We start from the raw sequence: 27,210 nt of genomic DNA, 5'->3' as shown, positions 1-27,210 counted from the left end.
TTATATAAAAAGAGCATGCATTCTTCTATAATTATATACCTTATACAACATTTCTTGATTACATTTAAAAAAGTTATTGAAGTTCAATCATAACAGGGTAGTGAAACACAAATGAGCAAAATGAATAATTCCATAGGAATGTGGAAAATAATTACGGAGAAAGAGTTAATGCCTTTTTCATTTAGGAATGTATTTCTTTCTTTCAAGAACAAGGCATAACGTTTCAACACCTTACCTTCGGTAAGCTATTGCACTTTAAAAGGTAGAAGGACTTCGGAATACTGAGTATCCATTTGCTTTAACAAATCTTTAAATTGACGATGGTAGAGTGCTTTTGACAAGATGCTGCTAACAATTTTGATTACCAAATTCATGACCTTAACTATTTCAGCCGGATATGTTTGGCCACAAAGCGCTTCTTGGTGTATTTTGCAGTGAAATGAAATAATTTCGCGGTTTATTTTGCTCCGAAAAATCGTTGTTGCATTTTTATGTTTTCAGTCATACGTCTGGCTCCATTAGTTGCTGTTGAAACGATTTTATTTTAGTCGATCTTAATGTATTCAAGGTATGTTTGCATGGCATACGCTCTACCTTCCCTTCTAGTTTGTCCAGAGAACGCTAGCAATCCTAGAAGTTCTTCCTTTGGACCTTGGGAAGACATATACCTGACAAAAAGAGCAACTTTTGCCGTGTCTTTATGTCACAAGACTTATCTATAGCAATTGATAAGACAGAAGAAAGTTGAATATCTTCCATCTGCAAATATGTTACATTTGAAGACATTTTAGCAAAAGCGAGTACAATCGGCTGAGAGACAGAATCAGTGCATAATCCTCGTTAAATGATTCAGAAGTATTTGAATTTTTTTTTCGATAAAATAAATTATATTTGCCTATGGAACTAAAGAGCCACAGCTTCACTTCCAAAGAGCCGCATGTGGCTCGCGAGCCGCAGGTTGCCGACCCAGGACCTAGACCAGTGGTTCCCAAACTTTTTTGTCTCGTAGACCCCTTGCCATGTTTTCTGGTTTACGTAGACCCCCTGCTTAACTTATACCGGTACTGCATTTTTGTAAAGTTTCTCTTTAAGACCCTGCGAAGACTAGCGCCTTACCACTCAGCCACCGCGCCTTTGCATTTTTTTTGTACTTTCCAAAATACTTTTACACGCTGAAGGGAAGCAACCGAATATTTTCATATGTATTACCGTAGCTACGTCCCTTTATTTTACATTTTAAAATTTGTAATTTTTTATTTTTACGATACATTTTTCTCCCTAAAAATGTAAAATTTTATTTTAGCAAGTGAAACTTAACGTTTTTATTTTCTTTTGTCCAAGTTTTTAAATAATTGAATTACATTTCCGCTTCGCGATAATAGAATCTGTGTTTTTTTTTTTAAATCTATTATATACAATATAAGGTGCGTCCCTAGATAACGACTATTAAGTCACACTTAACTCTTTCTCTCCGAAATTAATTTTCTAACGGAATATATCATTCCGCTCATTACCATTTCACTACACTGTTATAATTAAGCTTCAATAACTTCTTCGTTTGCAAACAGAAAATGTTTTAGTTGGTATAGAATAAAAGTGTAATGCAGGCTCTTTTTTTTTTGTAACACAAAGTCAAGTTTATAAAATTAAACATTAATTTATTTTCATATGGTCAAATCAACGAGGGCATCGTCTTTTAGGAGAAAAAGTGTTAAAGTGTGGACTACAATGGCGAATTGAAGGTATTGGAGGCAAACGTTCGTAGTTGGGGATGACGCCTTTCTATTGTAGGATGTCAAAAAAGTATACGATGTCATTATAATGCTGAATAATAATAATAATAGTAATAATACTAATAGTAATAATAATAATACTAATAATAATTATTATGATAAAGATTCAGCTCAAACTAACCAGAAATGGGTTATCATTATGCGCTTTTGGAATTCAAGGGCAGACGTTCCATTGGCAGATAGAATAACCAAAAAAAGTGTGCTGTTGTATAGAGGCGTTTCATTGAAAAAGTGTGTGCCTGTGTATGGCGTTATAACAGAGGCAGACCATAAGGCAACAATTGATGGGCCTAAGAAGGGTTTGTGAATACTCTTTATTAGGACGTTGCGGGCTGTTCAATCGAAGGATAAAAGAGACGCAACAGATAAAAAAGAGGGACTTATAGAATTTGAGGGCTAGAAAATTGTGTCGGGGTTGGGGAACCACATTCCTCGTCCCATATGCTAGGACAAATTTGTACAAATACTCCTTCTTCCCTAGTGCTATTAGGGCATGGAATGGATTGCCTGAGCTAGCCAGGAAAACCAGTGACTCTGCAGAATTTAAGTCATTGGTTAATATGCATGACTAAATGCATGACGCGTAGGACGTAATCATCTGCTTTTTTGAAGTAACGTCTGTATTATATAAGATAAGATAAGAAGAATGCGGGTTTTTTATTCATAGATAAAAAAGTGTTCATAAGAATACACATGCACCAACTATTTGAAACGTAACGTAGCGTAGCGTAGCATGGGCATCAGCTACTCTATTATTAGACTCTACTGTGGACTTCATGTCCATATCTCGACGGGTCAGCAACTTTACGTTTTATTTCTACATTGTTTGTTTTTCACATTCGTACCAACAATACTTTACAAGTACTCTTTTTCTTTTATAATATTGCATGCTTTTAGGTATTAATAGTTTTTCTATTAAAAATAAAATTAATACTTAATAATATTATACCTTTCGAAAAAGGGGCCTTCACAAAAATTCTGCTCGAGGCCTCCACATGCCTTAATCCGACCCTGCGTATAATTAACGGATGTGTATGTTTATATATGTATATTACATATATTATATATATATATATATATATAATATATATATTAATGTATGTGTTTGCAATTCATAGTGTGCGATGTGTTTCACCATACGTTGTTGTACGTTCTTAGCTCGCCCTTAACTTCCGGAACCTGACATTCATTCATCAACCTTTCATCACAGGCATCAACAGAAAGGTCACTTTAAATCTGCCACGCCTCCAAATTAAACAAAAAAAAATCTCGTCCATTCGTCACGGATAATCCTCTTGATCCGTTCGCATAGTACAACCTGTTTGTCTGGAGAGGTCAACCCTTCGTCACGGTCAACTTGTTGATCGTCCAAATAGCCCATTGACGCACATTTCGTCCTTTCGTCCCAGCCGAGCAATGACGCAAACATAGAATAGTTCCCGCCCGAATGACACAACAAGATAAAGATAGAAATAGCTTTAATTCCCTGGCAAAGTAAGTGTTTTTATACTATTTATGTTTCAGTACCCTGCCCTTAGTCTTGACCTCCCTCCTCGTTTCCCCAGCTGGTGCATGCATTTGTAGTCTGGTCTAGTTCTTGAGGAAAACAAAATGATTTACATTATAAAAATGTTATGATTGTTATAGTAAGTTGATACTTCGCTTAACTTGCTATTTGAACTCGGGTTAATCTATCTATCTATTTGTCTATCTATCTATCTATCTATCTATCTATCTATCTATCTATCTATCTATCTATCTATCTATAGAGAGAGAGAGAGAGAAATAAAGAGAGAGAGAGAGAGAGAGACAGAGAGAGAGAAAGCTTGACCTTTAATTACAATCAACGAATGATTGCATTCTGTATATAGGACATATTAGCTAGCGAAAAGTAAAAACTTATAATCTTTTTAAAATCCGACATAATTAGATGTCTAACTAGATACACAATTAGATACAATGGTAGACGATACTGAAAGTACCTGGCGGTTAATTTACCCTCATTATGTATGGTCACATCCTTAAAGCTCGACTGTAGGGACTTCTATGTCAAGTGCAGGTGAAGGGGATGGTAGTAACTTCCCCGCTCTGTATGTTAATTAAAGAATTTGAATGTTGTGCCAATGTGTCATCATCGAACAGTTTCAGACGTGTGCTAATCCATGGTCAGATCTTGACTTGTTCTACTTGACAGTGGATTAAACATTCAATGTGCCAATGTAAGTTTGGATATGAAAATGGCTCTACTTTAACTTAGATCGATATTTAAACTAAGACACTGAGAAGTCCATGAACTTCCTGTTCTTTTGTTGACATTAGTTACAATCACGTCCATTGCTGTATGAGTTTTTTTTTGTTTTTTTCTAGTTGAAATATATAATTATTCTTAGTTTAATTAATTGTAATTAATTGTCGTAATATTCAATTCTTGACAAACTCAGTTTTGATGGGCACATTTGAATAATTGGAAAAGTCTTTGCCTAATTAAGGGTGAGGTGTGTGCTATACAACTTTATTGATTACTACTTCGTAGAATGAAATGTACGTTATCCTATCATCTGTTTTTTTCCCTATCATCTAATGTTTTTTTTTAATTGCGTATACGGTGGTACCCCAGGAGTCTAATTTTTACTTACTCATAATATTAATTTTTGTAAATGATATAGATTCTAGTTTAATTATTCCATAATATATAAAAAAGAATTAAACAAAAACAAAAACATACATGATTTTATTTTAAAGTGAATTTTCACATTGTTTACAATTGTGAATATATTTTTAAAAATTATTATCATTATTGTTTTATTAAAAATCTTATCGTGTTAGAATTTAATAAAACGCCGTTCAGACAATTTAAAAGTTACCTACCCTTAATAGATTTCATTTTATAGTAAAACGGATCAATTATTTTGCTAGGACACCAGAAACATAAGAAAAAAAAACAACACACAATGATATAAGAAAACAAATCTTAATGTATTCATTTGAAACATTTAAATTCTTATAGTCAACACATTTTCCCCTACAAGAGCCAGTTTGGGCCCCTAATGGTAGTGGGCCCGGGCTCAAAGTGGTTGCTACGCTACTGTTCATAGAAACAAGTAGCCTAAAGAAAGGAATTTTTTTTTTTTTTGAGTTCTCGTTATCTACAATGCCGGGATACAAAAAATTATAGGATAATGTCTTATCTAAGAGATCTACAACAGCTTGGGGTTAGGGCGTGGAAACGAAAGGCCTAGGAGAGATTTGAATGGAGGAATGTGTTAAAGCAGGCAAGAGCCCTCCAAGAGCTATAGCGCCACTGGGAAAGAAAAAGAACTCCGCACTATGGCTATTATAACAAATATTACCTCATCACTTGAAGCTAACAATGTGTTGTCTCTATTGTAGGTTTTGTTACACAATAATTACAGACTTACTTGATGTGCTGATGGCTGCTATGGGAACTTAAGTTGGGTTTTGTAGCAGGACGATGGTGGAGCTATAACATGAAGTGGAGAGGAGCTCTCTTACGCCTAATCTGTTTCTTCGTGTTCTATGACCGTCATGTTGGTAAGTATCAAACACAATTCTGCATGCATTGTATGGCCATAAGTATTAGGAACAATTCACAATGCGGCATGAATTATTGTATATCCATAAGTATTAGGCCCAATACACTATGGGGCATAAACTGTCTGTAAGCGTTAGACAAATTACAATAACTTTTTTACAATATCTCTATTAAAGTCAGAACCTCATGGAGGAGGAAAACATGGTCGCTGATCTAAAAATCGGCTCCAACAATTTTTCTAGAAATTGAACAGTTGATGTATACAGCTGAGACAAGAATTACTAGCTCGTCGGCCACATTGGGGAAAACTCTAGTTCGATCGTTATCATTTTTCAAATTACAAAATGAAAGAAAATTAAGCTTTGGCTAGAGATCTAGACATAGATCTAGATCTAACATCGGTTTTTGAAAGGACTGCCGCGTTCTTGAAATGACTATCGCTTTCGGGAATTTCCGAATGCAAGGCTTTTTTGACTGAAGAGTGAAGACTTAAATAAATTAATGTTCAGGAAAATTGTGCGCATCGTCTTCTGTCTAGATCTAAATACTAATCATTGGAATATTATAAAGTGTACTCGTTTTATTCATTCACTTAACCAGGATCCTTTCTCAGGGGAGAAGGGGCTGGGTAAAAATTAGTTAGAGTCCTCCTTTGCAACTTCTCATGTAATAAAAGAGTTGAAGGACGAAGGGGATGGGAGCGGGCAGGGTTTGATAAATCCAAACGACAGTCCAGCGCCCAAACCACACGACCAGGCAGCCATCCGCAGTGACCGGGAAATACGTGTTCTCCCCCCTCCCCCTTCTTGTCTTTTCGTGGGGTGACTATCCGCAGAAATAAGAGAGTGATCTTTCCTTTACTTCTTCTTCTCGTCCAAACTCTTGAGCGACGAAGAGTATTATATATATAGATAATTAAACTCAATATAAGCTATGTTTAAAATTTTTTTTTTTATTTTTCTTGCTTTATGTATATCCACATAGCGGCGCAAGTCTGGTGTCCAGTTCCATTAAGTGTAAGTGTTGGAAACAAGACGTCCAGTGGAGGCCGTGAAGGAACACCGTACAGTGTTGAGTGTAGCAGAGGCTGCTGTCATGGTACCAGTGATGGCTGCTGTTATCGGACTACGTCAGTACTCTTACTTTGCACCAACAATACAATTAATTCTTAAAGCAGTGTTTTCAAAACTGTGTTCCGTGGAACCCTACTATTCCGCGAGGCCTGAATAGGTCTTTCACGAACTGCAGGAATAATAAACATTGGGCCTCCACGTGAATTAATCTCTCTAAAAATAAGAAAGTGTTCCATTGTATACCCAGAATGTGCGAAGTGTTCCTTGAAGTAAAAAGTTTTGGAAACACTTGCTTAAGGCATTCATAAACTGGTTACGTACAAAGAGGCTGCTTCAAGAACACTCAAACTGCGTATATATATATATTGCTTCAAGCAAAACAAACTGCTCATATACACTAGCTAAAGGAGACATAAACTGCTAACAATCACAGATATTGCTTCGAGGACACATACACATCTATTGCTTAGCTTACACGTGGGATGGCTTCAAACAAACATTGATTGATCACATATAGTCAGCATATTTTTACTGATATGTATTATCGTTGACTTCTCTGTATTAACTCTTTATAACATTTCTCCAGTTCCCATACATCTCATGCATTAAACCAGTGATGACCAAAATCCAGATCCGGCCTGCAACTTGCTTCCATCCGGCCCGCCGAAAAGTCGGCACAAAATATAGAAAATTCCCCCTCACCCCCCCCCCCCCAAAGCAAAATGTTCAAAATGTATCTTTACCTACGTTAGGACCCTCACTATTTTCTAATGGATTATTACCAAGGCATTTAACATTTGTGCATTCATGAAATAGGACTATAGAATCTACTAGGAAAAGTGAACGGATCTTTAGTTTTTGTAGAACGTGATACCATTGCTGGCCAACATGTTTGTTTTTAAAAAGAAAGTTTGGATGTTTTAAAAAAAAAAAACGAGAACAACGAAATATAAACAGAACTTGCGTCATTTTTTGAAGTGTAAGGAGTACATTCAACTCTCCCAATACTTAATGCAATGTACTAGATCCTCGGGTTTGAAATAATATAGGTTCAGGTCAATTTGATTAAGTTTTTGTATCTTTTCCATCATGTGGCCCGCGACACTAGTGTTGGAAATTTAAATGGCCCGCAGATTGAATTAGGTTGAGCATCACTGCTTTAAACTATTAAAAGACTCTTTACTTTTATTTGTTATGAAATTGGTTTAGAAATTGACATAATTATCTATAGTTATTTATAAGTCAAGGTGGCACGTTGGCTGAGTGGTTAAGCTAAGTGCTTGGCTTCCGAACCTGGGGTCCAGGGTTCGACTCTTGGTGAAGACTGGTATTTTGAATTTCGTTTTTTTTTTTTGGGCTCCCCTGAGACCACTCAACTGTAATTAGTATCAGGCTTTATTTGGGGAAAGTAAATGCGGTTGGTCGTTGTTCTGGCCACATGACACCCTGGTCGTTAACTGTTAGCCATAGAAACAGATGCCCTTAACATCATGTGCCCAATAGATATTAAGGACTGAAAGGGAAACTAACAATCTCTTTAACTCCGCTGTATAGTGCTTTTCTGTTATTATGTCCACTGCTTACCCTTCACTCTTAAAACGACTCTTAGGTCACTTTTATTTGTTATGAAATTAGTTTTAAAAATCACATAGATCTATTATCTAAATGAAGTTAAATAAAATGTGATGATTTATTGCTTTCTATGGCACTAATAAGCACTACAGGGACTGGGGAGGGGTGGATCCAAGTCCACACAAGTGATCTTAGTAAGCGTTGTCTAGCAAACAAACAATAGTCACGAGACACAGTCGTGCTTAGTGATGAAGGCACTGGCGGATCCAGGGGGGGGGGGGGCGGTAGGGGCGATCGCCCCCCCCCACTCGGCCGACCCCCCACCCCCGAAGGGGGGGGGGCGGACGAATTTTAGTATAGAACTCACACAATTTGTATACAAATTTATTACTTATGTTAATAATATATACTAATTATTTATATTTCAAACTATTTTTAGATTATTTCGCCCCCCCCTCTAGTATGTTGGCCGATTTGGTGGGGTCGGGAGGAGGCGATAGCATCAATCCGCCCCCCCCCCCCCAACCATAATATTTTGAGTGGGGGGGGCGGTCCAATTTATTTGTAGAAATCACAGCTTGCTAAAAGAATCAATTAAATATCTATATGATTAAAACTTGTCATTGATATTTTAACCGATCTCTATATTATGTCGTTCCCCTGTTGTCCGATTGGTGGGGGGAAGCGAAACCTCTACTGCCCTTCCCACCTAAACCCTTTGAGTGGGGGGGGGCGGTCCTACTTTTATGGAGAAATCATAGTTTGTGAGCAAGATTAGTTGAATTGATATATAAATTTGATATTATGTCGCTCCCCTTCTGGTATCGGTGGGGTAAGGGGGGGGGCGATTGCATGTACTGCCCTTCCCGCTCTAGCCATCTGAGTGGGGAGTGGTCCTATTTTTATGGAGGAATCATAGTTTGTGAACAAAAATAGTTGAATATCTATATAATTGATATGTGAAACCATTTGTATATTATGTCGCACCACACTCTAATCTCAAATTTTATGATTAGTAAATATAAAAGGAAAAAGGTGGGAGGGGCGATACATACCATCTCCTTTCCCTTATCGAACAAAGCAATAATTTTTCTTTTTGTATTATAGTTAAGAAATTACGAAATGTAAAAAAAAAATGAAAATGCAAGAAAACGCTTTTAGCGTCGGGGCTTCGCCCCCGAAAATCACTGATAAATAGTGAGCTGTAGTTGTCAGAAGCAGGCATTTCTGCAGTGAAAAATGCAAAAAAACGCTTTTGGCGTCGGGGCTTCGCCCCGAACTCCAATGATGGATACAGAGCTGTAGATGTCAGGAGAATGCGTTTCTGCAGTGAAGAATGCAAGAAAACGCTTTTGGCGTCGGGGCTACGCCCCGAACTCCACTGATTAATAATGAGCTGTAGATGTCAGGAGAATGCGTTTCTTCAGTGAAAAATGCATGAAAACGCTTTAAGCGTCGGGGCTTCGGCCCGAAACTCACTGATGAATAGTGAGCTGTAGATGTCAGGAGCAGGCGTTTCTGCAGTGAAAAATGCAACAAAACGCTTTTTGGCGTCGGGGCTTCGCCCCGAACTCCACTGATTAATAATGAGCTGTAGATGTCAGGAGAATGCGTTTCTTCAGTGAAAAATGCAGGAAAACGCTTTAATCGTCGCCTCGAAACTAACTGATGAATAGTGAGCTGTAGATGTCAGGAGCAGGCGTTTCTGCAGTGAAAAATGCAATAAAACGCTTTTGGGCGTCGGGGCTTCGCTCCGAACTCCACTGATGTATAAAGTGCTGTAGATGTCAGGAGAATGAGTTTCTGCAGTGAAGAATGCAAGAAAATACTGAGAAATACTGCTTATTATATATATATATATATATATATATATATATATATATATATATATATATATATATATATATATATATATATATATATATATATGCTGTACGTACTTTTATGTATAGGGTTAGGGTTTACTGGGCGTTAGGGTTAGGGTTTGGAAAAAAATCGCCCCCCCCACTCCAAAGTTCTGGATCCGCTAGTGGATGAAGGTCGGGTTTTGGAGGGCCATGCGGGAATACAAAACTCCTTTCTCGATGGTAATTATCAGCCGGATTTAGTAATTGGGGGCATTGAATACATTTTGGTGGAGGTTAACAATAGAATACATCTAAAAGCATGTCACATTTGCGAAGAAAGAAATACAGTATTAAATTAAATTCCATTTTTCTTTTTACAAAGCTTATACCAACTCACTCCGTCTGGCTGTCTGTCTGTCTTATACTAATTTTGTACACGTTATTTCCCCCACTTCCAATTCTCGAATCAAGTTGAAACCCTGCACAATTATTCATTGTCCTTACAAAACATGAATAAATAAAAAAAAATAGTTTCACATTGAAAAAGGGAAATAACTCTTCTAGTATTAAGGGACATGGCTGTAACTGTACAGTTCTTTTCCGTTTATAAGCTTTTTTATTATAAAGTATGCTTTGCTTGTTTCTTATAGTTTTTGCGAGCTCTGATGCTCTCAATATAGTTCTGTATAGACTTAATTTGCGTTTTTAGACATTGGTCAGACGGTCATCATGAGGTCCCATCGCCATTGTATTTCTGTACATTGGTCAGACGGTCTTCATGAGATCCCATCGCCATTGTATTTCTGTACATTGGTCAGACGGTCATCATGAGGTCCCATCGCCATTGTATTCCTGCTTCTTGTCTCCGCGTGTTAGTAATCAGGTGTCTGTATGTTATACCCAGAATCCTTTTGTGACATCTCAATTCCATGACTAGGTCTTTCATTTCTTCCATTTCCAGCTTGTATATTAATGTATTTATTGTTCTGATGTCCTGTAGGGAGGATGTCATCGTTTACACCGTCCCGGTGTGTGTCTGCCTAATCATCATCATTATCATCCTGATCTGTATCTTCAAAAGACTCAGAGACAAAAGAAGGCGTGAACAGCAGGAGGAAAATAAACATGGTAACTTGGTCGTTTCAAATTCTGCAATAGTTGGAACAGAATGAATAATGTAACTTGTTTCTAACCCTGTTTCAGCTAAGACCTATTGAACAAGGTTTATTGTTTTCAATTCCGTAACAGCTGAAGCAGATATAATAAACTAGGTAGCTTGTTTCAAATCCTGTAATTTATATTGACACCTTGTATGCTTGTGACCAGCAGACCATGGCCAGACACAGGCATAGGCAAACTAGGTAGTCGCCTTATGCCTCAAAATACTTTTTTTGGTGAAGGTTTAGCGAAACTTGGGCCCAGCGTTAGGGTTGGAATCGTTAGGTTTTAAACAAATTGCGTAATTTTATTTTTCGCTGTTTATTTTTAATTTTCTATTTCATTTGAGGCCACCAGATTCACTTTGTCTAGGGCCTCCACTTAACTAAGATCGGCCCTGCTATGACATTTCATTATGTCTTATTCTTATGTACGATACCGTTTTCTTTTCCTTACTGCGGATATCGTTTGAGTTTCATGGACCTTTAAGACTCCAGTGTTATCAACAATTGAGGTTGTTATTTGATGCTTCGTCATAGACTTAATGCACTTTAGATCTAACTAAGCTAGCCGTATGTCTCTTAACAAAACATATTTGAACAATTAGTTATAATGAGTTTTCTAGAACCTATGGATTGGGAAGCAAATTTTAAATATGAATTATTTCATTTCACTTTTAAACTTAATAATTAATACTTATTAAAAGAAATAAGGAGCTAAGTCTTTAAAGGATATTACATTTTTATAATTTTAAATTTCTTGTTTTTTAACATCATTCTTTTTTGTTTGTTTATTGCAAGGTCAAGATAACCCTCCTTCTTATTCTTCTTGCGTACATCCGGTTTCGAGTTCATCGACCTTAGCCTTGGCTGAATCAGAGCACATGGTGGAGGTAGTGATTCACCCTCCACCCGTTGAAGAAGAATGTGAAGGCGTCGCCCCTGTCCCCCCACCCCCAGTATATGACGACATTTTCAAGAGAGTGGAAGAGGACCAAATCGCCGTGATTAGCCCAAGTGGACATGTCAGCTTTGTGGACCATACCCTCATACCGGCCATTAAGTATAGCCTGAGTCAGAACGACCTCCGCAGTAAGCTGGGTGACGGGGTGCGCGCCACCAGAAGTAGCGTGTCCTTACCACAGTCTAACACGCAGGGCAACGAACTTGCTCCCTGCGAAAACAGCAGCAACCTTAATGACGCCGCTGACCCACAGAACAAAAGCAGTAATGGCGATGGTGAGGGTGCTGAAAATGGTGTCCAGAATTATGAAAGCAAGATCTTCTTCTCTCTGGAGTTCCCTGACGAGGAAACGCCCTTGGAGTGAGCTCAATAAACACCCCTAATGACACTCATTGTTAGTGAGTAATGCATAGAAACTAACACACTGGGACACCAGACGAAGTAAATATTAAACTTGAAATTTATCAATTTACATTCCTCTATTCAGGGTGCACATTCATAGACAAAACCTGGACAAAAAAGAGACTAGAGACGGATTCTCAAAAACGGCTCTAACGGTTTTCCCAGAAATTTGTCACTTGATATATATCTTTTGGAAAAAGGATTACTAACTAGTTGGCCACAGAGGGGAAATCTAGCTTGACAGTTATAATTTTTTATAGTAAAATAAAAAATTAATTTAAATTTAGCTAGAGTACTAGACAATCTTTATCTTGAACTGATTACGTCTTTGGGTATTTCCGCATGTTGCCCCTATTAGCGGCCCCCGAAAGGGGTAAAGACGCTATTAGTTATGTGTGAAATGTCTGTCCGTCTGTCCGTCCGTCCAGTTTAGATCTCGTAAACTAGAAAAGATAGTGAAAATCCGACATCATAATATTTTAGTCCATTCAAAGTTCTGATGCAATGGCTACGTTTTTCTTTTCTAAAAGCAAAAAATCTAATTTTTTAAATCACTTATGCAAGCATTTTGTTTCATAAAAATACACCACTTTAACAACTATTCACTATTAATAGTAACAAACACTGGAGGCTCTTTAGTAGGGGAGATCACCATTTGCCATATTTGTAACACACTTATGCAAACGTTTTTTGTTTTCCACACAAGATCTGTCAACCTTCTTTCTCCATTCTTCTCTCTCATTTGTCTTTGATCGAATTTAATCTTTCTGAAACTATTGATACCTGCCTTTTTTACCTGTCTTGGTGGACTACTTCGGGGGCCGATTTTGAGTTTGTGTTTCCACTGAAACTGTCTTTGTAACCTTGTTCATTAAAGAGTTTGATAAATTGATGTCTAAGAACACATTTTTCGCACCGCCTAAATCTCGATCTAAAGGCATATTATTTACTACATTCGCTTAACCAGGATTTTAAATTCTAACATTCATTAGTTATCAAAAACAAAATAATTATCTATAGTGCTGTATTGAAGAGAAACAGTCATTTTTAAAAAGTATATACTTCTATTTTTTTTGTTTTGAGTTAGTATGACAAAGACAACAAGGAAAATTAAGATTTCCAAAGATGGTCTAAACACAAATGAAACACTAGTGTGTAGCAAATGCAAGTAGTCTATGATATTTGTGTTTTTTTTTTTTTTTTTGCAGGTAATATAATCTGTAGTGATAACAAACAAAAATATTAATTGATATGATTCCAAAAGACTACCAAGTATTACCTCCTTTAGATGACTGATTGTATTTTATCTTATGCAAACTTTATAAAAATATATCTTGAACATTTCATCGTTGACGGGTAGGCAAGTATTGGCTTCGTAATGTTCCGTAGATCCTGCATTCAAAATATTAATATGAGTTACGTACCCTAGTTTCGTGTTTCGCTCTAGACTACGTGAAAACGTACTTATTGATGACTACATCTTATCTTATCTTATATAATACAGACGTTACTTCAAAAAAGAAGATGATTACGTCATACGCGTCATGCATTTAGTCATGCATATTAACCAATGACTTAAATTCTGACAAGTCACTGGTTTTCCTGGCGGAGCTTTAACATTGACCTTGGTTTCTTTTTTCTCATAGGTATGTAGATTAATTCAAGAAAGGGAGTGCACGCTTTTAGAAGACCATTATAAGCCCATGTGGTACTAGTGTTCGGTATTAAGTACACTTCAAACAATTTGAATTCTTCTGAAAATTGTGTAATTTTTTTTTTCGAAACCGGTACAGTTATCAGAGTGTACGTTGCTTTTTATTTTATACAGTAATTCTCTAATTCATAATAGGTGTTAATAAGTACAATATTCCTTCCACTTTAAGCATTTATTCACACTTTCTTTAGTGCGCAACTTTCTTTCGTTACATTTTTTAAATTACTTTTTTATTTTTATTTTTAAATCGAATTCGTAGCCGATTAATTTACCAAAACAATTTTTTAAATTAACTATTTCAACCCAATATGTTTTTTAAAGTCGGCATTTAAATGTCTAAAGTACAAAACTGTGATTTCTTCCACTTAAAGCACTTGGCATTTTATTTTGGTGCGTAACTTTCTTTCGTTCCATTCCTTGTTTAAATTTGTTTATTTTTAAACAATATCTATTAGAGCTAGATAATTGTCAGAGTGAATGTGAAGGGTTATAATTAGGTCACTGTGATTATCAAATGTGTTTTTACAAAGAACGTGTATTAAAGCGTGTGTAAGGAGACAAGTACTACAGTTTGAAAATGTTTAGACTGTAGACAGTGATGTGTAGCAGAGACGTTTCATTTCAAAGTGATGTGTCCATTGCGTGTGTGTTTTGTGATGGGCGCGTTATAATGCAGGCGGTCGAGAAGGCTACAACTGATAGGCCTTAGAAGCGTTGGTGTATACTTTATATTACGGGGGTTTGAACCCTTGCCTAGTACTGGTTTCTAATCGTTATACGTAACAGCAAAAAAAAATAAAAAAAAATGGACACTTACATCACGCGTTAATCTGTGATTTTCCTTCATTGAATCTATGCTCTAGCCTGTGTAGTTGTTTATTTAATAAATCATTTTGTTTGGTGTCCATTGATGACTTATGTTTACCGCAATACATTTCATTTGGAACGATGTATATAATTACTATTATTATTATTATTATTATCAGTCATGTTTCATATTCACTGGTGCTGCCAGGATTAAGATTCTTTTAAAATAAATTCATATTTCATTATAGTGCTTGAAGAATTATCTTATGATATTGCAGGTCTAAGGCAGTACCGTTCTGTGGCAAGTATAAATTAAAAATATTCACAGGAACATTCAGGGTAACGAAGATGTCTACATGGTTATTTGTTACTAATTAGTTACTACCCATTCGGCTGATACCTCAATTAGGAATATTGTAATTGTAATTAACTTCCACAGCCGATTAACCTCCAAGCAGTTTTCATATTTTGTTCTTTTGTTGTAAATGTATTTTTTTACGTTTTAGGATAGTGGCGCTGGGATGTTGATGACGAAATCTGATTTTTCATGTTTATCAATAATAATAATAAAAAAAAGAACAACCAAAGTTCATTGAGGGGGAAGAACTCAGCATTAAAAACTATATTTCTCAGTAATGTAGAAGTTATTTCCATTCGATATCCATCAAAGTAATTAATTATCAAGATCTTTTCCTTGACTTTCGTCTATAAGGTGTTTCTTGGGTCTGACTGCCTCTTCAAACTCAATGTGTCCTAAGGAAAGCTTCCATCTGGCATGCGGTTGATATGTCCTAGCCAACGTAGTCTTTGCGTCAAAATAGAATAGATACTGCGCGTACTGGCCAAATTCAAAACTTACTGATAAAGATAACTCAAGTTACTATATTTGGAAAGTAAAATTACATTGATCAAATGTGTATTATCTATAAAACTTAAAATCACATTTCTATTTAAAATCAGATCGTTTAACTGGACCAGCGTCTTATTCGGACCAAATTCTAAATTACCGAAACGAATCCTGTTTACAGTCCGATCCGTTTAATTGGACCAGCCGCTTATTAGGACCAAAACGATCTCGTCCCGATGTGGTCCAATTATAGTAGTCCACTGTAGATCAGTCAACACATCTCTTTTCATGTTGGTATAAAGAGAGCACAAGTTAAGCCTAGAAAGGTTGTTATTACATAACTCTTGTTTTATTGTTTTGTGTGACCGCATTGCAATGTGACGAAGTGGCAGTATTAAGACTAATTGTCCACTGCCACTCTACACTGCCCTATATCTTATAATTGATATTCTGCATAAGTGTTCTTAACCAAGCAACTTCAAACTGGCACGCTTCGTTACTTCAATGACCCTGCATGGCAACTATTTGGAAGTTGGGCCACATGCGTCCCTTTCAGTTCATGGATGCGGCCCGCGTGGAGGAGGATGTCATATTTTCATCCGTGAACAGCTAATTATGAAACATTTTTATTTTTCAGACATTAAAATTTGCTTTCTTTCATAGATATTTTCCCTAAAAGAATGAAAAGATTAAAAGATTTAATACGAAGGTAGAAAAAAAAAGTGTTAGCCGAACTTAATATTGAGTGTTTGGCCTCTAGATGTAGAAAAAGCTGCTCGACTCTTCTTCTTATTTTTTTTTTTTATAGATGTTAACTGTTAGATATGTAGATGTAGAAAAACCTGGTAAGTTTCGAAACACGTTAACTGTCATTTAATGTATTTCTAAACTTTGTACATTTCTTTTTAGCTTGCTAGACTTGAAGATTGAATAATTAAAATATTACTGGATTTCTACTTTCATTTAGTTAATGCCATTTTCTTGTCAGATATAAGCTTTTTTTTTATAAAAAGAGATTGTTTATGAAATCTAAAATTTCTTGTCCATCTTGCTTTTGTCAAGACTTTTTAAGCTTCTTTAGCGCTGTTCATAGACACTAAAATAGTTGAATTTATATTTAAATCTATATTCTATTTAATCATTAACATCAGAAGTTACTAATTAAACGATCCATTAAGAAGGTTACAAGTCAAGATCAATAAAATATTTTAAAAAAAATGAAATTTGCTGCAAGAATAATGCATTTTTTTTTAATTGGTCATTCAAACTTATGATTTAAACATCATTATTATTGTCATGTGACAGTTATATTTTGTAAACTTTAGAACAAAGTAATTTCTACCAAGCTAACTCTGTCTGTTAAAATAATTGTTAACGCTATTTCTCCCTCACGCATTCTTCCATCTAGTTGATACTTTAAACAATTATTTATTGTACCTAACAAAACATGAAAAAATACTCCATCAATTAATTAATTATTGGTATTATTATTTTGTTTGATATCAAAAAAGGGAATTAACTTTTATATTTTGGAAGATATAGTTTTAAGGTCGAAATTCTTCCCCTTTAGATAAGTTAAATTATTTATTTTGCTTGTTTCATCTTGTCATTCAAATGTTTTTCTAGAATTCTTTGTAAGCCGTGAAGACCTTATAATATGACCATATAGTTTAAGTTTGCGTTTTTTTTTTTACAGTAGTTAGTTGGTTATCGTGGGGTCCAATCGCTGTTTCTTGTTTCAAATCTCTTCGTTTGTGATGCGGCCTTGTATGAAATACCTAGGATCTTTTTGTAGCATCTCAATTCCATTGCTAGGATCCTCCTATCAAGTTCTGTAGTCAGCGTCCGAGATTCGCAAGCATATAAGAATGTGGCCTGGGAACGTTTCAGTCTGATTTTAGTGTTGAGGGATACGCCTTTGTCTTTAAAAATTGTTTTGAATTTTTCAAGTGCTGCTGTAGAATTATACAGAAGAACAGCACACAATAGTATATAAAAGTATGGGGTTTAATTATATCTTCTTTTTTCTCATTATTTTATTTCTCTTTAGCGTTTTCTACAATATATTTTCTTAAAGATACACACAAATTGTAGGCTGAAAGCCTATTGAAAATATTTTTTTTAATAAAAAAAAATTGTGCATACATTGTGTAAAATTAATGCAATTTTAAACTCTATTTAAGATTTTCTGGTTGAGGCTATCAGGACATCTTAAATGTGACGCATTCGACCTTAGCTCGCTCCTAATCGTAAATGCCTGCCCTAATCAATATTAAGAAAAAAAAATACAAATCTAGGAAAGGCTGTATAAAATTCGTTGCGATTTATCGCAAAGAGGCAAAATAATTACGTCATCGAGGACGAATTATGTGGGCGTTCCCTCGCAGCTGAGATGGCTAAATGGTGACGGCTAATTCCGTGTCAGTGGTGCTCAACCTACGACCCCCGGGCCAAACGTGAAGCGGTGCTATCGAGTCTCTCCAAAGTTCATACTAAAGACACACCTTCCATTAGATTCGACGAATTTATTATTATATTCTTTCGGCTATAATGCGAAATGACTCTTTTGGATTTTTTAAAATATATTTAAGCCTGCAGGGCAAGCAGCTTTGGGTACCACTGCTCTGTGTCATTCTGACTTAAGATTGTCCATTGCTGAATATATTATCGACACTGTTATTAAGTTGACTCTGGTTGCTCGGTAAATAGACCTCTTTCCTTTGCTTGTCAAGAGTTAAACGACCAGACATACAACGTGATATAATTACATACTCATTGATCACCATTAGTGTCATTGGCTAACAATTTCCTCAAATCAAGCAGTTCACTCATTGGTGGTCATTAAGTACATTAGCATATTACGTGAAGACCTGGGTTAGCTATAAGTACCAGACGTTAACAGTAGAACACCAAGAAGCGGCCTCAAGGAGACTTCTGTACACATCAGCAGGCACTGTCTTAGGTTACCTTTATATCTACCACTACTTAAAACTTGGTAAGTAGCAATATGTTAAATGCATTTTGTTTGGTCTATTTAAATCGTAAATGAAGATAATTATTTTCATAGCAGATGAACGTATATTTTGTTACTGTACAATAGTATTTTATTGAATGTATATATTACATTTGGGTCACAATCTTTGTTCATATCTTCATAGACAATGTGTCCTTTAAATTTCCAATTTTTGCATTCCTTTAAAAAAAATGATGATTAAAATCTTGAATCAAGGTAGACTCACTGAAACCGTATTGAATAGTGTGGGTTATGTTAACAAACAAAATGATATATTGTAACATTTAATAGAAAGATGCTTGGTGGCTGGGTGGTAAAGTGTTGGCTTCCGGGTCCCGGGTTTGAATCCTGGTGAAGAATGGGATTTTTAATTTCGGTATTTTTAGGGCACCCATGAGTCCAGCCAGCTTTAATGGGTACCTGAGTTAGAAAAAAGTAAAGGCAGTTGGTCGCATTAATGCGGGCCTCAGAAACAGTTGACCTTTACATCATTGGCTCTATTGTTTGCAAGGGAAATCTTTACGCAACAAACTTCAAGATAAACATTTTGGTTATACTATTTGGCAACCAATACGTCCTGAGTGTTTCTCTATTTATTGAGAAGTTCTAGCATTCCTTGTTAAGTTTTACTCAATGGACTGTTTCTCTGATTTCCATTTATCTGCCATAACATGCCTTTACCTACCAGAGTACACAGGCTATACTAAAATTGTCTATAGCCGACTGATTGTCCTTAGTTTAGACGATAACCTTATTAGAATGCTTAGTCAGCAGCGGTTCTCAACCTTTTAAGCTCGGCGACACCTTTTTACAATTCCTCACTTTGCCGCGGACCCCCCACCCCCCACCCTCACACACACAGCAATAGAAGAATAGACCTAAAACAATCCATAGTTTTGATGGTCTTAGGCGACCCCTGGCAAATCGTCAATCGACCCCCAAAGGGGTTGCGAACCACAGGTTGAGAAATCCTGGCTTGGTGTATAGTAGAATTCGTGTTAACGTTTGTGGGATATTAAAAAAACAACAACAAACAAACAAACAAAACAAATGAACCAGTTCAATTGTAAGTAAAAAATGTAAGGTAAAAGTTGTACATTTTTACATAGAAGATTCCCAAACAATATTCGTGCTTGCATCATCTCCTCTGTTATACATCTGTATCTGCTAACTGTTGCTAATTAAAACAACGGGCAGAGTTAAGAGAGTTACTATATATTTTTTTGGAGCCGCGGTGGCTGAGTGGTAAAGCGCTAGGCTTCCAAACCGGGGTCCCGGGTTCGAATCCTGGTGAAGACTGATATTTTAACTTTCTGGATCTTTAGACTGCCTCTGAGTCCATCCAGCTCTAGTTGGGGAAGGTCAAGGCGTTGGTCGTTGTACTGGCCCCATGACACCCTCGTTAACCGAGATCACAGGCACAGATGACCTTTAAATCATCTGCTCTATAGATCCTCAAATAAGGTCATAAGGTCTTTGATAACTTTACTTTACTTTTATATATATTTCTACACTTGTATTTAATATGATGGTGCTTTGGACGTAACATATAGATGTCATTGATAGGCCTATAGTGAACATCAGGATTGTCTAAGTTGTTCTTTCTGTCCTTAGAAGCACCATGATCTTCCTCCTCCAAACACTATGTGTGTTGTCCGCGTGGGAGATGACCGCACTGGCCACCTCCAACTGGAACCAAGAGGCCAGAGATTACATCCTGGAGATTCACAACGACAAGAGGCGGGGAGAAGGTGGATGCCTGATGAACAAACTGACGTATGGTAAGTAATTGGGCTAGTGTTATAAGTGTTTCAGAATGACATGGACTTGAAACAGATGGCACGTTGAATAAATAGTCACTAAATTTTCATCATTGCTTTCCTACCTAAGTCACAATCTCGAGACTACAAAGTATTTATTTGGCTAAACGAGCAAACAATTTTAATGTATTTTATTTTTCTTTGTTCTTAATGGTTTTCCTATCGAGGGTGAAGGGGGGAGGCAAGGGACTTACAAAAAAAAAGTTGAGTGAGAGTGACGTAGTGTGTTAAAAGGCAAGCTTATGATAGATGCTTGTTAGACCTCTGCTGACGATGAAAAACATTTTAATTCCACATGGAATATTGTATAGTTATCTACTGTTTCTTTAGTCTCGTCCTATTTTTCATTGTGTTTACTAAGACTAATACTACGATCTACAAATGGGGCTAATTCAGCTTATACCACCACTTCAATCTAGTGCGATTTCTTTCCTTTGTTCGAAATACCAAACAAATAATTAATTACCAATAGTTAATTAAATAATTGGTATTTTTTTTATTTATTCATGTGATGTTCGGTAAAAGAAATAATCGTGCTAAATTGATCCGAGATAAAGTGTTGGAGAAATAACGTGTACAAACATTTGACCAGACAGACAGACAGACAGAGTGAGTTGATATAAGCTAAAAAGGAAAAATCGTGATCTATCTATTCTCATCACGAAAACATATTCTTGAACTTACGGGCTGCTAGTACATATTAATACTTTACTCTTTTATTCGTTTTATTTGTTCACAGACATGGAGCTGGAGAGACAAGCCAAACAGTGGGCTGAAGGCTGTGTTTTTAAACATGAGATGAAAGAAGGCCGAGGAGAAAACCTGGCCTGGGACTCGAACCAGAAGCCAGAAAAAGAATTGATCCTGGGATCTTCCGGACGTTGGTTTGACGAGAAGAAAATGTACAGCTATGGTCAGTACAGCTGTGGGTCATCTTGTCATTACACACAAGTGAGTATATGCGATACTATTAAAAGGAGTGTACTTTTATTACAATAAGGCCTCAGTACTAATGTCTATAATCTGTGGCATTTTACATCTGAAGAGGCTTTTTCCCATTGCAACTTCTTGTCTGACTAAAGAGGCCAATCCTTGGTACACAGCTGAGGTCACAGGTTGGGCTTATGTAATCCCCAGGCGCCGTTGCATTTTCACCCTTCTTTGTACTACGGTTGTGTATGAAATCTGCATTCCGGGACCCTTCGTTTATGCTCTCTCTCCATGCTAAAATACTAACCAAGTAAAATAAAATTATTAATATTTTCAAAATAGAAATATTTTAAGTCAGACGTTAACCCATCTTTCAAGTAGGACCTTATCGAATGTAGACCTTTTTTTTTTGGGGGGGGGGCATTTGCAACAATATGGACTCAAAACATTTTAAAGAAGGCATGTCAGAATGTCTCTGCTAAAGTGATTCAACTCCACTTTCTTGTGTCGAAAAAATGGACTTTCTCCAGACTGTTATACATCGTTATGTTAAAGAATGTCGCTTACTTAAAAGAAAGATGATCTAGCGACGATATCTTCTATTACAGTATGTACACTGAGTTACCTCGAATGTTCTCCGCATCATAGTAATGTTCAGTCCAGCCTCCCTCTTTATTAGACTTACAATGATATACGTTTGGGCCTTTCTCAGCCCCCACTACTCGGGGCTACAAATAAATGCATTCAAGAAATGACGGAGAGCCTAGACTGAGAGGCACCCAAAATTGGCCTCCGCATAAACTTGGATAAGACTAAAATTATGCGAGTGGGATATAAGGCAAAGGGTGTCCCCGTCAGACTTGGCGAGTCAAAGCTTGAAGAGCTGGACAAGTTCACGTACCTTGGCAGCATCATAACAAATGATGGAGATGCTTACCACGATGTAGCGTGCCGAATAGGAAAGGCAGGGAGCATTTTCCAAAGACTGCAGCCTATTTGGACTAGCCAAACCATTGGACTCGAGACAAAAATACACCTTCTCAACACAATCGTCATTCCAACTGCTACATATGCATGTGAGACATGGAAGTCATCTGTCAAAATTGAGAAAAGACTAAATGTGGCTCAACAGAGATGGCTGAGACGGATTTTGGGAGTCAGTTACACAGATCGGGTCTCAAACAAGGAAATCCTATGCCAAACTGGGAGTCGAACACTTAGTGAGGTTGTGACTGAGCGGCGCATGAGGTTTGCGGGGCATGTTCTACGTCAAAATGAATTACTCACACCAAGAGTTGCGATAACATGGAAGCCAAAACAAGGAAAGCGCAAACAGGGACGTCCTCGTATTACTTGGCGACACACCTTCATGGAGGACCTCAGAACAGTGGACACCAGGTGGGAGGAGGCTTCAGACATTGCCTGTGACAGATCTTTATGGAGTCAGCTTGCCGCCCAATGCGCCGAACGGCTCGGGAGGACCTAAGTCTAAGTAAGTCTAAGTCAGCCCCCTTTACTATAAACCATTTCGATTTGCGCTCCTTTTACAGTGAAAAAAAAATACGTTGTAGACGCCTGGAGATTAAATCAATTTAAGAAGCTCAGAATATTAGAAAAAGCTAATCGACATGGGCCTTCTCTCGTACCCCCAGGACCCCACATTTGGAGCCTACAGGATTCTGACAGATCCCAGCGGGCTTAAGGGAGGGGTGCGCGAACGAAATTTTTGTTTGTTTTGTGAGACACCACTTGGAAACGTTTGAGAAGCACTGGCATTAATTACGTGCCTATTACGCGCCTATTGGGCTATGACCGATTCTAAATAAAACAGCTGTCCAGATTTTGATGACTATTATAGATTAGAACATTAATGTTTGTGTGCATAATTATTTACAGTCCCTGAAACCCGACTAAGACGAGAGTGTTCTTTAATTGTGGAATTGTATAAATACTTTTTGGCTTGTTTTCCGTTTTAAAAATTATCAGAGGATTCTGTTCTGAGCTTCGAAAAGTCAGGTCTTGCTTCCTCCTCGTTAGATCTACGTTGAAAAATACCATTAAATATGTAATCATTTCCATTCTCAGATGGTATGGGGAAGCACATCTAAAGTGGGCTGCTACAGCTACAGATGTCCTAACCTTGTCAACGCCTACAGAAACGCCTGGTATCTGGTCTGCTTCTACACTCCCAAAGGAAACTGGAACGGAGAGAAGCCTTACGACAAGACCTGCAAGAGCAAGTGCAGAGAAGGACAAACCGAGGAGAAAGGACTCTGTGTAGGTGAGGGCAAAGGCGTCACCGTCAACCAAGGCGGGGACGACGGAGGCTGCGACGATGACCAGGGAAGGTGCGCTGAATGGGCAAAGAGTGGACAGTGCCAGTCTAACCCCAACTACATGCTCAAGTATTGCAGAAAGTCCTGCAAGGTCTGTGTGAGCAAAACCAGCTGCGAAGACTCCAACCATGACTGCGCCGACTGGGCTAAGAGAGGCGAATGCAAATATAACCCAAGCTACATGGAGAAAAACTGCAAGAAATCGTGCCACATGTGTTAGATGTAATCAGGATGGTATCAGCCAAGATTAAATCAGAAAGTACCAACAGAGAACGAGAAAATATGAATACATACTGCATGCAAAGTACAATGAAGAAAATATATTGCTCTTATCAACTCATATTAGTTATATTTTTGTAATAAGAACTTATTGAATACACTATTATTTTATACATCAAAAACATAATATATGTGTATATTAGTATATATGTATAGCGATGAGCTTGTGTTGAGCTCATTAAGTATATCACAGGATGTTGAGGGTGTCTAATGTGAGACAGGTTGTTCTTGATGAGGTGTCAATGTGTCACAAGATGTTCCTGTGTTGCCGGTGATTCTTATGTAGATATTGATATTAGATCTAAATATCTTTTAGAGATTCAAAATAATTGAATTCGAAAACTAGGAACCATATATACAACTCAAAATATATGCGACTTGTCCTGTAAGTTCCATCTGACAACTAACGCGTTTTCTCCGCTAAAACGAAATTCCACAATTCTCAGGCGAACCAACTCTCAAATCAAGTTATTAGATGACGTCAGAGCTCTTCGTCCTCGAATAATCTAGAAAAAAAAAGGTGGAGCTAATTACTAAGGTTACTTCCGGGGAAAAGTTAAATTTAGATGCAGCAAGACTGCTACGTGACAAAGTATCACTTTTACAAGTTCTCTGTCGTCTGCGTCACTCCATCTCTACGTGTCTCTTCCATTCATGCTATTTATAGCAACCACCCTGCTTTAATTGTGGAATTCGAACTGTACATGTACATAGACTGGTTTTATTCATCCTCAGTGTGTCAGAGGGAATGTAGGAATGCTAATAGAATCTATTATTTTAATTTTGATATCGGCTGATTGCTACGGATGAATCAATAAATATAAATATAATTATATCTTTCAGCTCAATAAGTTTGAAAAAAATAAGTTAAAACTTTTTTTTAAACATCCATGATAAACAATGAATGTATTTTTTTTTAAAACAAAGCTTATATCAACTCACTCTGTCTGTCTGGGGAAATGTTTGTACACGTTATTTCTCTCACTTAACATTCTCGGATCGAGTTAAAAATGTACACAAGTATTCACTGTTCAATAAAATATAAAAAGAAGCATGAATCACTAAAATAATTAAACAAATTAATTTATTTATTTATTAGTGCTAATCACTAATTTTGTTTGATATTGAAAAAGGAAAATAAATGCTACATTATTTAGATATATGGCAACAAATGTGAAGTTTCTATTTAACGATAAGTTTTTTTGTTTTTTTTTTTAAATTTTAGCAACATAATGCTTGTTATTGCTTTTATTAAATAGACTTAATGTATCACAATGAACTGTCGACATGTATAAAAGCTCGTGAATTTTGTCACTGTGATTAAACCATATTTTATTTCATAACTATTTAGACTGACACATTTTTTTGTTTGTCTCGTGATTATAGAATACGACATTGCATTTTATGGTGAAATAAAAAAAAATAAACCACATAAAAAATGTATTATAAAATATGTGCTGTGAAAAAAAAGAACTGGGGGTGTATCCACAAGAGTGGATCTCATTTGAGAAGATTGTGATTTTAATTTCGATTTCACATCACTGAAAGAAACAAATATCTCATACAAATATAAATTATCTATAACTTAGAGGTAATCCTTTACATTTGAATACAATTATTCCAATAAAAAACGATTGTAAATTTTGATACCTCATTTAAATAGCTTTGTTTAGTCTACAGGTAACTCATATTTATATTTATATTTAGCATGACCGAATCTAAATACGAAACAGTAGTGTTAAGTTTTTTTTGTTTTTCCTTTTATTTGGCTTTTTACTTATTAAACTTATAAAGCCAAATGTGCCTTTTATGTAACAAAGTTTATGAAATGATACTGAAACCACCTAAGCCGGAGAATCATTTGAGACTATGCCACCCTGATTTGAAATACTTTTAAACAGTTAATGATAAAATTGAGAAAAGGCTAACAGTAGACAAGATAATGGTTTGCAAGTGTCTTAAAATATCTTTGACTTATTGAAAAATATCAAATAATAAGCGAAAAAAAAAAGAATGATTTTTCCAGCAGATGAAGTTTTAAAACTATTTTCTACAGAAATCTGCATTTGATATTATTAAAGAATTCATCTAAGCAACAAAACAGTTCAAAGGCCTAACATGAAATGAGTTGAAAGCTTCTTATGTTATTATTTGCAAACGACTTATTTCTTTATGTAAGTGGACGAATCAACAGTAATGAAGCATTTTTTATTGACATAATGGCATATTCTCGTTTTATTATGAATCAAGAAATCCAAGATGAACTTCTTTTTGTGAAAACTGATAAATGACAATAAAGGCGTATCAATATTTAAAGATTGAAGGACTACTTGAAAGAGAAAGTAATCAAATATAATATCAATAGCAACGAATGGAGCACATTTCATGGTTGAGTCCTACTGTACCTAGAGTGTTAGTAATACTATGAGTAATCCATCGACAGCTACAAATCTGAGTGGTGGATTGCATGAATATCTTCAACTTGTTAGCCCCGCAGTTAACCCAAGCAACCTTTAACACGTTACACGATTTCTTGCTCAAATGTGTTGAGAAAATGACGATAACTCCAATTACAACATACTCCACACAAAAGTTCGATGGTTGTCAAAAAGTTTATGTCTGATAAGATATTTTTTCTTTTTAACACTGTATCGAAGTTCTTGGATGCCAAAGATCTCATTTTAAAACGAAATTTAATCGAGTGGAAATCAGACATTGCCTATTGAACAGACTTGTTCCATACAGTCAATGACATATGAGATCAACAGTGAACTCACATGGTGAAATATTTATGACTGCTTCAGTCTTCACATTACTAGGCTAGAAATCAGTAAAAAAAACATTTGAAGTTTATGAATCAGTGAATTAAGCTAAGCAGGGGTCTACTAAATATCGGAAAACACTGCAAGAATTCTATGAGCAAAAAAAAAAAAAGTGGGAACCACTGCTTTAACCGATTTAGGCTTATTATTTCTCTTGAGTCTTCTAATTACCGACAATCATTGATTTATAAACAGCAAAGAATAAGTTGTAAATTTATTTATTAAAACTATAACTAGTTATTTATTTTAATCTGAATATTTTCTAGTTATTATACTTGAAT

General features: G+C 36.3%; 1 protein-coding gene across 6 annotated transcripts; it reads left to right on the top strand.

Annotated features, from left to right (window-relative positions):
* Positions 1-3,845: 3,845 nt before the first annotated feature.
* LOC106076251 (GLIPR1-like protein 1) lies at positions 3,846-25,450 on the top strand. Of its 6 annotated transcripts, none has more exons than XR_008777601.1 (7): positions 3,846-4,012; positions 5,184-5,345; positions 6,331-6,475; positions 10,839-10,966; positions 11,797-12,400; positions 15,161-18,724; positions 20,357-20,500. XR_008777601.1 is itself a non-coding variant. In XM_056027122.1 (4 exons), the coding sequence occupies exons 2-4, from the start codon at positions 20,364-20,366 to the stop codon at positions 24,046-24,048; spliced, it is 843 nt and encodes a 280-aa protein (XP_055883097.1). In that variant the 5' UTR covers positions 17,904-18,724; positions 20,360-20,363; the 3' UTR covers positions 24,049-25,450. The 6 variants fall into 6 exon arrangements, 2 of the variants coding, with proteins under 2 accessions (XP_055883097.1, XP_055883095.1); XR_008777600.1 differs by having other exon boundaries at positions 11,797-14,164; positions 18,553-18,724; XR_008777602.1 differs by having other exon boundaries at positions 11,797-18,724; positions 20,360-20,500.
* Positions 25,451-27,210: the final 1,760 nt, after the last annotated feature.

The sequence above is a fragment of the Biomphalaria glabrata genome, chromosome 4 (genome assembly GCF_947242115.1).
Source record: "Biomphalaria glabrata chromosome 4, xgBioGlab47.1, whole genome shotgun sequence".
NCBI lineage: Eukaryota > Metazoa > Mollusca > Gastropoda > Planorbidae > Biomphalaria > Biomphalaria glabrata.
This window is presented reverse-complemented; position numbering and strand designations above follow the sequence as displayed.